The 11,018-nt window shown below is 50.3% G+C and overlaps 1 protein-coding gene across 2 annotated transcripts in view; it reads left to right on the top strand.

Moving 5' to 3' along the window:
- The first annotated feature begins 9,570 nt into the window (after positions 1-9,570).
- CLPSL2 (colipase like 2) overlaps positions 9,571-11,018 on the top strand; it is a 3,871-nt gene continuing 2,423 nt past the window's right edge. Inside the window, exons 1-3 of one of the 2 annotated variants that reach the window (XM_032253338.1) lie at positions 9,571-9,681; positions 10,453-10,575; positions 10,847-10,925. In XM_032253338.1, coding sequence (XP_032109229.1) covers positions 9,586-9,681; positions 10,453-10,575; positions 10,847-10,925 — 298 coding nt within the window. In that variant the 5' untranslated portion in view covers positions 9,571-9,585. The remainder of the gene's footprint in view (positions 9,682-10,452; positions 10,576-10,846; positions 10,926-11,018) is intronic. The other variant, XM_032253339.1, reaches the window with a different exon arrangement.

Below are 11,018 nucleotides of genomic sequence, written 5' to 3' on the forward strand. Positions count from 1 at the left end.
GGGCCTATGGGCATGCGCCATCACGTCCGGCCTTTTTTTTTTTTTTTTTTTTTTTTTTGCTAAGGAAGTACTTTTTTTTCCTTTGGAGATGGAGTTTTGCTCTTGTTGCCCAGACTGGAGTGCAACAGCGCAATCTTGGCTCACTGCAACTTTTGCCTCCTGGGTTCAAATGATTTTCCTGCCTCAGCCTCCGGAGTAGCTGGGATTACAGGTATGTGCCACCATGCCCGGCTAATTTTATATTTTTAGTAGAAACGGGGTTTCTCCATGTTGGTCAGGCTGGTCTCGAACTCCCGACGTCAGATGATCTGCCCGCCTGGCCTCTCAAAGTACTGGGATTACAGGAGTGAACCGCTCCTGCCCCCCACCTTTTTTTTTAAGAGACAGAGTGTTGCCCAGGCTGGAGTGCAGTGGTATGATCACAGCTCATGTAACCCCAAACTCCTAGGTTTAAGTGATCCTCCCACCTCAGCCTCCTGAGTAGCTGGGACTACAAAGTGCACACCACCACACCCAGCTAATTTTTTCTTATTATTAAATAGAGACAAGGGTATCACTATGTTGCCCAGGCTGGTCTCAAACTACTGGCCTCAAGCAACCTTCTTGTCTTGGCCTCCCAAAGTGCTAGGATTACAGGTGCGAGCCACCACACGGTCCTACAGGCAATAATTTTGCTGGAGTGCAGTGGTGCAATCATAGCTCACTACAGCCTCAATCTCCAACCCCAAACAATCCTCCCACCTCAACCTCCCAAGTAGCTAGGACTACAGGTGCACCATCACCCTGGGCTAATTTAAAAAATTTCTTTTTGTAGAGATGAGGCTTTGCTATGTTGCCCAGGCTGGTCTTGAACTCCTGAGCTCAAGTGATAGTCCCACCTTGGCCTCCCAAAGTGCTAGGATTACAGGTGTGAGCCACTGCACCTGGCAGGCAATAATCCTTCATGGCAACTTCCTCAATCTGATATCACAGCTAAGGTGTGTGCTCCTAGGACCACCGCTGCAGTGACAACTACCTGCCTCCTCACCTGCCTGATGGTGGCAGGGGTAGTAGCTCCCTTGGTAGCTCAGTTCTGCAGGGTTGTTTACTTTTGATTTTTAAGTCATTCCTGGAATTCTTTTCTACTTAAAATAAGTATGGTGGTGTCTGTTATCTGCAACTTATCTCTGCTGATAAGGTACCTGACATAGGATAGGTATCACTAAACGTTTGTTGAATACATGAATGAATGATGAATGAACAGGCAAATGGAGACCACCAAGATGTCCAACAGTGAGTTGGACAGAGGAACCTAGTGCACTCAATAGAGTGGTATTGACAGATGGTAAGTGGGCAATGAAACCAATTTGGTGCATCCTAGTGGCATTTTTTTTTTCATTATTTAAAAAATTTTTTTTTTTATTATTACTATTTTTAGATGGAGTCTTGCTCTGTCACCCAGACTGGAGTGCAGTGGCATGATCTCGGCTCACTGCAACCTCTGCCTCTCCCGTTCAAGTGATTCTCCTGCCTCAGCTTCCCAAGTAGCTGGGATTACAGGCACTCACCACCATGCTTCGCTAATTCTTATATTTTTAGTAGAGATGGGGTTTCACCGTGTTGGCCAGGCTGGTCTCGAACTCCTGACCTTGTGATCCGCCCATGACGGCCTCCCAAAGGGCTAGGATTGTAGGTGTGAGCCACCCCAACCAGCCCTAACCAGCATTTTTAAAAGATGAAATAGAAAATAATTAAAAATCTCAGAGAAGATGGCATATGGTAAATGTACGTATTGTTTTGTGAAACTTTATTCCATACACGCATCTACACGTTGTATATATGCACAAGCACACACGTTTGCAGTGGTGATAATCAAACCAGTATAACACAGACACCAACTAATTGGAGCTACTTGTTGTCCGAATACCTGTGTAAAATGTACCTTTACAATGGGTTGTAGTAAAAAAAAAAAAAAAAAAAAAGCGATTGAAAACTATTGGTCTACAGAATGCAGCTTAGGCTTCCTGGGGGTCCGTGGGGGGCGGAACAAGTTTCCAAGACCCTTCCTTCAGTGTTGCCCTTGGCTAAAGGATACAGTTCATGGTTCCTTCCTGACCCAGGGAGCTGTTCCTGAATCCAGGTATGGTCTTAAGCAGAGCAATCTTCCGTGTATGGCAACTTAGGATGTTATGGGCACCTGTAATTCTGCCTACTCAGCATCCATGTCCCATTCCTCAGGAGGCAGCAACCCCCCCATCTCCCTGCCTTTGGGGAGCTGCCCTGTTCAGGCTCCATGAGGTTCTGCCAATAAAAGTCCCTGGTCCCCCTGACCTTCTCGGGACTTCTAGATGGGCGCTGAAGGGAGGCGCATAGAGCTGTGTACAGCTCCCTGCTCCTCCCCACTGTGCACAGAGAGCAGTCTCCCTCCCTGAGAGAAAATGAGGCTGCCTGGAGGTTGAAGCTGAAGAGACGCCTGTCAGTGGTTCCTCTTTGGAGCCCTGAGGCCAGCCTCACATAGGGACTCACCCAGTACTGTTTCTCTTGGTTTTTATTTTTTAAATTACATAATTTGGCTTGGGTTGTTTTACTTGAAGCTACAAGAGTTGAGATTCCCTCGTGGCTCCTTGAGGTGGGCAAGGGGCCCTCACTGCCTAGGCGACTGGGCACGAATGTGGCTCAGACTCACCAAGTGGGAGAAGGAGGGGACGAGGGTCATCTGGTGCCAGTGAGTCTACACACGCACCCCACGCACAGGCAGTGTGGGCAGGATGGCAGTGCGGGACATCCCCCTGCTATGTGCCCCCTGGAGAGCTCTCTGCTGCATGAACCTTTCCCCTAAACACAGAGGTTGTAGGGAGCCCTCCTTGGCTCCTCTGAGGAAGGCCCCTGTCATAGGCTAAGCTGCTTGGAGAAGTTCAGTCCCCTCCCATGGGTGAAGGCAATGGGGTGGCACACCTGGCCGCCAGCCACCACTGCCCACTCTGTCCTTCAGGCCAAAGCCCTAGGGCCTAAGGGCCAGCCCAGTCCAGGAGGAGGACACAGGTCAGTTCTTTCCCCCATTTCCAGACCTGTCTTTCTTCCAAGCTGAACTGATAGACCCTCAGCAGGGTCAGCCTGTCCCGGGAAGACATAAAATGAGAACTGTGTGTTCTGAGCCCTGCCCCTGCTTCAGAGTATGTGTGTGGGTGGGGTGGCTAGAAGCTGGGAAAGAGCTGATCTCCCTCAGGGCATGCTGGGGCTCTCCTTCTAGAGACCCTCCCGTCCTCACAGTCAGAGCCGGGCAACCCCACCCTCATCCTGCACCCCTGACTGAACGGCTCGGGTCCCCCTGCTCTGACTCCAGCACTGCCACCACCAGCCCAGCTTTTGACCCAGGAGCCACCTCAACTGTAGCTACTCTCACCGTCCCTCAAGTTCCCTGGAGCGCTGACCGCCCCGTCTCCATCCTGCATCCTCCACAAGCCCACACTGTTTCCTTGTGGTTCTACCCACAGCTACTACTCTCACCTCCAAACCCTTGCCCCTCTGTCCCCTGCTTGGAAACCCCTAGTCCCTGCTTGCCAAAGTCCAGTCCCCCTTCAAGGCTTAGCAAAACAGCATGGCCCCCTCCTGCCTGGGGTCCAGGACATACAAACTTGAGGCCTCCACCTCTTCACCTCCAAACCCTTCCCACTCTGGTCCTCTTCTGGAAGGCTTTGCTGACCTCTCTTCGCATTTCAAACTCTTAGGGCACCCACTCGTTCTTCACTCTTCCCTTTGATTACTTGAGAGCTCCTTCAGGAAGGACTTGAGTATGCAATTTTCAAGAGATCAATTCTTCCCGGAGTTTTATTTTGGATTTCAAAGTGATAAGACATCCAAAAAATCTTGGGAACTGACAGAATTTGTGCACATATATTTAATATATTGGCCAAAAGTTGGGCTCAGTGGCTCATGTCTGTAATCCCAGCACTTTGGGAGGCTGAGGCAGGCAGATCACCTAAGGTCAGGAGTTCAAGACCAGCTTGGCCAATATGGTGAAACCCCATCTCTACTAAAAATACAAAAATTAGCCGGGTGTGGTGGTGGAGGTACCTGTAATCAATACCTGTAATCCCAGCTACTTGGGAGGCTGAGGCAGAAGAATCATTTCAACCTGGGAGGCAGAGGTTGCAGTGGGCCAAGATCGCACCACTACACTCCAGCTTAAGTGACAGGGCAAGACTCAATCTCAAAAAAAAAAAAAAAAAATATATATATATATATATATATATATGCCAAAAAAGAACATGAACAATGAAGCAAAACTACTGAGGCCGGGCATGGTGGCTCACGCCTGTAATCCAAGCACTTTGGAGGCCAAGGCAGGCGGATCACCTGAGGTTTGGAGTTCAAGACCAGCCTGACCAACATGGTGAAACCCTGTCTTAAAAAGAAAAAAAAGAAAAGAAGAAAAAAAAAAAAAAAGAAAGAAACAAAACTGCTTACTGTGTCATGGCTATTATTGCTTTTTAAAGATATATTTTAAATATTATTTATTATTTTTTACCTCCAAATATCATCACAATTTTATTTAATTATTATTACTTTTTTGAGACTGAGTCTATCTCTGTTGCTCAGGTTGGAGTGCAGCGGCATGATCACAGCTTACTGCAGCCTCAACTTCCCAGGCTCACGAGATCCCCTCACGTCAGCCTCCCATGTATTTGGGACCACAGGCACATGCCACCATGCTCAGCTAACATTTTTGTTTTTTGTAGAGACAGAGGTCTCACTTTGTTGCCAGGCTGGTCTTGAGCACCTGTTGGCCATTATTTCATAAGAGCACATTTTAACACCAAAGAAGTAGAAAAGACGTAATTTCAGAATAAAGAATCACTCTTTAAATTAAATACATTTCCAGCCTGGGCAACATGTCTACTAAGTTAGTAGGCACTACCTCTACTAAAAATACAAAAATTAGCTGGGCATGGTGGCCCGTGCCTGTAGTCCCAGCTACTTGGAGTGGGGCTGAGGCAGGAGACTCACTTAAAGACAGGAGGCGAAGGCTGCGGTGAGCTGAGATCACACCACTGCACTTCAGCCTGGGTGATGCCTCAAAACAAAATTTAAAACTAGTAATAAATTGAATACATTTACCTTTAACAAAAACACTACTACATTATCCTTATTATTTTCATTTTGCTGCAGACCAGTGAGAATATTGTCATGGAAACCACCACTTGGGCCACCAGAAAGAGGCAGGAGAAAAGAAGTGAGGCATTAGAGACTGTCAGAGTAGGGGAAGATGAAGGGGCAGGAAATAGGGGTAAGAAGTTCACCAAAGGTGCTCGCTGTCCTGAATTGACCCCCTTCTAATCACTGAAGTCTGAGGTGGCCAGTTTTAGGCACTGGGCAGAGCTGTGGCCATGCTCACAGGTGAGGGATTCCCGGCCCTGGAGGCCCTGGTGATCCGATTCCTACTCCCTGCAATGCAGAGGTACCTGGACGTGGGCCTGTGACCACTGCTGGCAGGCCATGGTACAGGAGAAAGAGCACAGGACTTGGAGTCAGGAGCCCAGGGCTAGGCCTGGCTCTGCTACTCACCAGCTGAGTCCTGGGAGAAGTCCCTGCCCTCTCTGGGCCTCAGTTTCCTCACTGAAAATAAAGGTTCTCAACCAGTCGTTTTTGAGGAAACTAGATCTCCGGCTTAAGAAAAAGAAAACGAAGCCATGCACATAAGATTTTATACAGAATTCCAGGGGCTTCACCACCCCTGAGGGCCTTCGGTGGCTTTCCCAGGGGCTGCCAACCCTGACACACAGATGCTGGCCCCTTGACCTCAAATTTGCCACTTTCCTAAGCAGTCAACAATACTTCTCAAGTGTCTAACACTCATGCAGCTTTGGGCAAAAGAAGCCAGTGAAGCAGTACAAGGAAGTATCTGTCCCCGGGCCTCCCCTCCAGTTCACAAATGGTCTGCGTGGATGGTCGCTAGTCAACCAAGGTAACAGAACACACATGTGAAGAGGGCTCAGACCGAGACTGCTGGAGGAGGGAACACGGTAATGATGAGAAACCCCTTACTAGGGGCAAAGCTCTCTGGCCGCCCGCAGCAGGGTAGAACAGTGGTAAGAACTTGGACCCAGGAGCTAGAATGCCCTGCATTTATATCTGACTCTGCCATTTAATCCTGTTACTTGGGCAAGTTACTTTACCTTGAGCCTTCAAGTTCCTAGTCTGTAAAATAGAGATAAGAGTTACAGGCTGGGTGTAGTGGCTCATGCCTCTAATCCCAGCCCTTTGGGAAGCTGAGGTGGGCGAAGGACCTGAGGTTGGGCGTTCGAGACAAACTGACTAACATGGAGAAACCCTGTCTCTACTAAAAATACAAAATTAGCTGGGCATGGTGGCGCATGCCTGGAATCCCAGCTACTTGGGAGGCTGAGGCAGGAGAATTGCTTGAACCCAGGAGGTGGAGGTTGTGGTGAGCTGAGATCGTGCCATTGCACTCCAGCCTGGGCAACAAGAGCAGGACTCTGTCTCAAAATAAATAAATAAATAAATAATGAATAAATAAAATAAACAAAAAATTTAAAAAAGAGTTACAGAGCAGAGGCCTGGCGTGGTGGTTTATCCCTGTAATCCCAGCACTTTGGGAGGCCGAGGTGGGAGGATCATGAGGTCAGGAGCTTGAGTCCAGCCTGGCCAATATGGTGTGAAACCCCATCTCCACTAAAAATTAGCTGGGTGTGGTGCCACACGCCTGTAGTCCCAGTTACTTGGGAGGCTGAGGCAGAAGAATCGCTTGAACCTGAGAGGTGGAGGTTGCAGTAGCCAAGATCGAGACACTGCACTCCAGCCTGGGTGACAGAGCGAGACTCCTTTTCAAAAAAAAAAAAGAGTTACGAGTTACACAGCAGAAATGATAGTAGATGCTAAACAGTCCAAGCCTCCCGTGCAGAAGGTTGGAAGGTTGGGGACATGTGACTAGTTCCAACAGGTGGTTTCAAGGCAGGTCTATGGTGACTTTGGAGGCTAGTCTTTTTTTTTTCTTTTTTTTTGAGACGGAGTCTCGCTCTTGTTGCCCAGGCTGGAGTACAATGGCACAATCTCGGCTCACTGCAACCTCTGCCTCCTGGGTTCAAGGGATTCTCCTGCCTCAGTGTCCCAAGTAGCTGGGATTACAGGCATGTGCCACCACACTCTGTTATTTTTTTTGTATTTTTAGTAGAGACGGGGTTTCTAAACATTGGTCAGGCTGGTCTTGAACTCCCAGCCTCAGGTGATCCACCCCCACCTCAGCCTCCCAAAGTAGTGGGATTACAGGCATGAGCCACTGCTCTTGGCCTAGTCTTTTTTTTTTTTTTTTTGAAACAGGGTCTCACTCTGTTGCCCATGCTGGAGTGCAGTGGTGCAATCATAACTCATTGCAGCCTCAACTTCCAGTGCTCAAAAGATCCTCCTGCCTCAGCCTCCTGGGTAGCCAGGACTACACGCATGTGCCACCACGTCTAGCCAATTTTTTTTTTTTTTTTTGTAGTGATGAGGTCTCACTATGTTGCCCAGGCTGGCCTTGAACTCCTGAGCTCAAGAGATCCTCTTACCTTGGCCTCCCAAAGTTCTGTGATTACATGCATGAGCCACCATGCCCAGCCAGAGGCCAGTTTTATAGATGGCATGGCTACAGGATGGAAAAAGGGGCTCTTGCCCCAAATCAGACTTTACATAAAGCATGATTGTGCCAAGCCACGAAATTCCAGTTCTGTTGTGACAGCCAGTGTTAATTACTCTGTGACAGCTAGTGTTTATACAGGGAGGGATCACTGAAATAATGGATACAGGGTGCTCTGAGTGCAGTGAGAGCTGTTATTCTTGGAGAAAATACCTAAATTCCCCACCAAGACAGGATTCTTCAGTTCATTTCTTCTTCTTCTTTTTTTTTTTTTTTTTTTTGAGACAGGCAGTCTCACTCTGTCGTCCAGACTGGAGTGCAGTGGCATGATCTCGGCCCACTGCAACCCCTGCCTCCCAGATTCAAGCAATTCTCTGCTTCAGCCTCCTGAGTAGCTGGGATTACAGGCACCCACCACCATGCCCTGCTAATTTTTGTATTTTTAGTAGAGACGAGATTTTGCCATCTTGGCCAGGCTGGTTTTGAACTCCTGACCTCATGACCCACCAGCCTTGGCCTCCCAAGGTAATCCCACCACTTTGGGAGGTCTACGCAGGAGGATCTCTTAAGACTGTGAGTTCAAGATCGGCCTGGACAACATAGGAAGAACCTGTCTCTATCAAAAAATATTAACAATACAAATTTTTTTAAAAATAGAAATTAAAAAAAGCAGAAGCAGAAAGGTAGAGGTGGAAGCTTCATCCACAGGGAAGTCCTGAGGAAGGCCTACCTCCCCTGGTTCCATGATTGTTGCTCTGTGCAGCTCTCCCTTAACCCTCTTCCCTATTCTGTTTTCTTCTCTTTCCATCCCTCCATTTTGCCCCCACATCTTGACTTTCACACAATTCAGACAAATCCTTAGGCAATTAATAGAATGATTAAGACTGCTAGAGATTGAAGATTTAGAGCTGGCCGCGGTGGCTCATGCCTGTAATCCCAGCACCTTGGGAGCCCAAGGCAGGTGGATCACGAGGTCAGAAGTTCAAGACCAGCCTGGCCAAGATGGTGAAACCCCGTCTCTACTAAAAATACAAAAATTAGCCAAGCACCGTGGCAGGCACCTGTAATCCCAGCTACTTGGGAAGCTGAGGCAAGAGAATTGCTTGAACCCGGGCGGCAGAAGTTGCAGTGAGCCAAGATCGCGCCACTGCACTCCAGCCTGGGCATAGAGTGAGACTCCGTCTCAAAAAAAAAAAAAAAAGAAAAGACTTAAAGATCATCTTGTCTCACCTCCTGGTTCTTATAGAAGCCAGTGTGAGCAGCACCAGAGGGTGGGGCTGGATTATCCCTAAGGTAAGGGGAGACCAGGGGCTGCAGGGGCAGACAGGGAATCAACATCAGGAAGGAAGCTCTTTTTGTTTCAGCATATAGGTTTTGTGCCGTTTATAAAAATAAAGTTTTGGGGCCAGGCACAGTGGCTCACACCTGTAATCCCTGCACTTTGAGAGGCTGACGCAGGACGATCACTTGAGGCCAGGAGTTCGAGACCAGCCTGAGCAACATGGGGAGACACCCCCTTCCCCCCGCCCCGCCACCGTCTCTACAAAATTTTTTTTAATTAGCCGTGTGTGGTGGCGCCCAGTTGTAATCCCAGATACTCGGAAAGCTGAGACAGGAGGACTGCGCCACTGCACCACAGCCTGGGAGACAGAGCGAGACTCCATCTAGAAAATAAATAAATACAATAAAAATAGGGTTTTATCTTACAGTTTCAAGCTTCTACTTGGAAGCAACACGTCTGGAGGCCCCTAGGGCCCCTCCTGTCTAGAATCCCGCGGTGCAAGCCTGAGCGCCTTTTCCCCTCCTCCCTCCCTTCCCAGGCGCGCAGCGCCGCCTGGGGCCGGACGACCACAGCGTCTTCGCCCTCCACGCCCTCCTCCGCGGGGGCTGCCTGGGGCGCCGGGTCACGTGGCCGGGGAGAGGGTTTAACCCGCGGCCCCCCGAGCCCCGCCGCTGCTCTGCCGCCCAGGCCCATGGCCGCAGCCCTGGCGCTGGTGGCGGGGATCCTGGCGGGGGTCCTGGCGGAGGCGGGGCTGCCGCGCTGGAGCGCGCTTCAGCACCCTAAAAAGGTGAGCTGGAAACAAAAAAAAAAAAAAAGGTGACCTGGGAGCGCACCCAGCCCGCCGCGACAGCAGGGAGGGGGGCCCCAGCCCCAGGGACAGGTGGGTCCGGAACCACCCAGAGCTGGGGGCATCCGCCCAGGCGGGCAGCTTGGGGCATCCTCGGACGGACTTCAAAAGCCTCTTCACTTTCCCTGGCGGCCGCGGAGGGGAGAGAAGTTGGCCTGTGACCAGCACCCTCGCTCCCCCCACCTCCCCCGCCCGTGCCCCTTTCCAACGACCTCTGTCCTGGGCTCGCCTCCCTCCCCGAAGTGCCCCCAGCCAAACCCGCCCTGCCAGCTCTGGTTTCTGCCCGTCTTCCTCCGCCTCCCCTCACTGCCCAGTGATTCTTCCAGGCACGAGGGCTTCCCCTCTTCTCCTCTTTCTCTCCCTCTCTGTTGAGCACGCAGCCCCCTCATTCTCATCCCCCAAACCCCGCACCGCAAAGTGGGATTTAAGAGTACACACACACCGTGGGACTCATGGAAGCGAAGGGGGTCCAGGAAAGGAGAGGCCGAGGGAAAAGTGCTAATCCCTCTCTCCTCTCCTCTGCTTCCCTGAGTCCTGCCGAGGGAGGGGTGCGGCGGGTGTGGGAGGGGGGCTGGAAGGGACCAGGGGCGACAACCTCATAACTTCGCCTGAACCCCTGGGTTCTTTGGCAATGGTGGGAACCCTCCCCTCCTCTCCCACACAACTCAGGGATTGTCCCCAGCCTGGCAGACTTCCTGCCTGTCCCCACAGAAAAACACAGACAGGTGCTTCCACCACTCTGAGTGCTTCAGTGGCTGCTGCCTCATGGACTTGGATTCGGGTGGAGCCTTCTGTGCCCCCAGGGCCAGAATAACCATGATCTGCTTGCCCCAGGTGAGGCTCTGGGGTGGGGCAGCTTCTTCTGGCAAATAGAGAAGTGGGCAGAAGAGGTTAAAAAAACACTTGGCCCCACCTGTTTTTTCACCTCTGCCTGGAGTGCCCTTCCCCTTCTCCACTTGGCAAACTCCTACTCATTGTGCAAAACAACTCCAGCCACCTCCTCTGAGAAGCCTTCCCTCCTCGGAGCTCCTGTATCCTGGGCTCAGACCCTCAGCAAAGCATATATCTCCCTAACTGGCCACGTTTTTTTCTCTGCCTCTCCCAGTGGTTGGAACCCTTCAAGGACAGGGATTGCATCATATTCATCTGTGAAGCATGTACCCCCAGCTTAGTGTCTGCACATAGTAGGTGCCCAATAAATGCTTGGTTTTGTTTATTTGTTTTTTTTTTTTTTGGGGGGGGACGGAGTTTCGCTCTTTTTTTTTTTTTTTTTTTTT

Source organism: Sapajus apella, unplaced genomic scaffold, assembly GCF_009761245.1.
Source record: "Sapajus apella isolate SASKATOON/1434 unplaced genomic scaffold, GSC_monkey_1.0 scaffold83, whole genome shotgun sequence".
In the NCBI taxonomy this organism is placed as follows: Eukaryota; Metazoa; Chordata; class Mammalia; order Primates; family Cebidae; genus Sapajus; species Sapajus apella.